General features: G+C 31.8%; 1 protein-coding gene across 1 annotated transcript; it reads right to left on the bottom strand.

Moving 5' to 3' along the window:
• Positions 1-519: 519 nt before the first annotated feature.
• Positions 520-1,740, bottom strand: LOC131620948 (F-box/kelch-repeat protein SKIP11-like). Its single transcript, XM_058892147.1, has one exon. The coding sequence runs from the start codon at positions 1,738-1,740 to the stop codon at positions 535-537; it is 1,206 nt and encodes a 401-aa protein (XP_058748130.1). The 3' UTR covers positions 520-534.
• Between the last annotated feature and the right edge of the window lie 460 nt (positions 1,741-2,200).

Consider the following 2,200-nt stretch of genomic DNA (forward strand, 5'->3'; position numbering starts at 1 on the left):
GATTATGTTGTTTCCACTTATACAATTAGGCTACGGTAAGACTCAACTATGTCATGTTTCATTAAATTTAAAATAGTAGTGGCATTAATATAGAAGTTAAGAAATAGACTAAAACTAAGTAAATTATTTTTAAAAAACTAGTATAAAATACTCAAGTTTTACAATTCTTAACTTCATCAAGTATTTTTAATTATAGATTTTAAGTCATAAAAGATTAAAATATTAACTCTTCTTGTAACATTTTTTATCTGTATGCAAAATATAAAAACCTTATTAGACTTTATATCACACATTTAACCAAATAAAAATCTTCAACGATACATCATTACAATTAGCTTAATATTTTTCCACTGCCACCAATAGAAATTTGAAATTTAAACACCAACAACAATATAGAATAAAAATAACATAATTTCATATTACAAAAGTAACACCCACATTAACAAACTAGAAATCACAGAGAAATAGGTTTTAGGGATAAATTAAAATATTGAAATCATAACAACAAATAAACTCATACAAGACTGAAAAACATCAACATCCCATCATAGTGCAGTTATCAACAAAACTCCTTGATTCCTTTGTCGCAAGCCGGTTCCACTGTGGCGCATTTTTGTCAGGGACCCAAGCATTAATCTCAAGTATTCCTCTACCATGAAGATTATGACCTCCAAGAAATATTAGCTTATCTCCACATGCCCGAAACGCTAGTCCCCAACCATTCATCGAGCTTGCTTGTGCGGGAAATCCTCCAATGGTAACCCATGAATTATTTCCTTTAACATACTTCTTTACTTCCTGTTGTGAATAATCAGCAGCATACAACACATTTTTTACAACAGCAATCAAAGGAGGTGACCCAGAAGCGGGTGGTGTCTCAAGCACCTCATTTCGTATTGAGAACATGTTGGGTATTTCACGCCATTCTTTTGTCGTCATATCAAACTCTTCACCGCATGTAAGTTGTGTTATTTTGTCAGCTGCAATCCCACCAATGGCATAAAATTTTCCATCCATAAAGACACCTGAACACATTTTTCTTGCTTTATTCATGTTTGGAAGGGTTTCCCATTTTCCAGTATTAGAGTTATAGATCTCAGCAGAGCTTAAGATGTTACCACGCATATCACAACCACCCGCTAATATGCCAATTCCTCCAAAGCTAGCCGAAGCAAACAAGCATCTAGGAGTATTCAACATTTTCCCAACTGACCACATATTTGTTAGAAGACTATACTTAAAAATTTTAGGAGCCATTAATTCCTTACCAAAAACTAAAAGCTCGGTACCAATAGCTAACAACTCCTTATCAGACAACATGAACCATTCATCGCAAATTATTTTAGGTAATTGCATCCATCGACCACGATTTGGATCAAATGCCTCCCATTTAAAAACTTCACAACTGAAGTAAACCCAATGTTCTATTATTCCCATTGTTCTCCTAAGTTGATAAAGTTCCCTAGATCGAGTTAGTGATCGAAAACTCGTATTTAATGCAGCAACTGATCCATAATCAGATCTTGACAATTGAAGGAGACAATGAATTGATATATCCCGACCAAGTTGTTGAATGAGAAAACTCGAATCAGAAGTCTCACCAGCATGTTGTTTTCCATCGTTACTTCCTTTTGGATGGGAAAGGAAAATGGAATTCTTTTGATTTCCCTTTTCTTGATTCTTTTCCTCATCATTTTCCTTAGAATCATCCACTCGACCTTCTATGTTTTTAGACATCATTTATATTCTTTTATATTTGGTTAATTTTTCTTTCTTTGAACATCCATAAAGTTATGATAATAAAAATCAAACTGTTTATCCTTCTTATATTATTTTGGCATCAAATATACATGACCTGCAAATATATATGAAAAGAATTCCTCTACAAATGTTAATTGGAATGAAAAAAAATACTATTGAACAGTTTTCATCAACTAACTTTTATTAAAAATGGAAGTATTGGGCATAAAATCACACATCAATGGTTTATGGGTATAACACAAGCTTACAAACATAACACATGGTAATGAGTATCCAATTGTCAATACCAACTTATGAAAATCAATATTTAATGTTCTAAAGAATGTTAATCTTCAATTTAATATATGTCTAAGTTAACATAGGGAAAAAAATCAAATCTAAGAGAGGAGTTTTTAAGAAATAATTAGATAAATAAATTCAATCAAAATAATGAATTTCA

Source organism: Vicia villosa, linkage group LG1, assembly GCF_029867415.1.
Source record: "Vicia villosa cultivar HV-30 ecotype Madison, WI linkage group LG1, Vvil1.0, whole genome shotgun sequence".
NCBI lineage: Eukaryota > Viridiplantae > Streptophyta > Magnoliopsida > Fabales > Fabaceae > Vicia > Vicia villosa.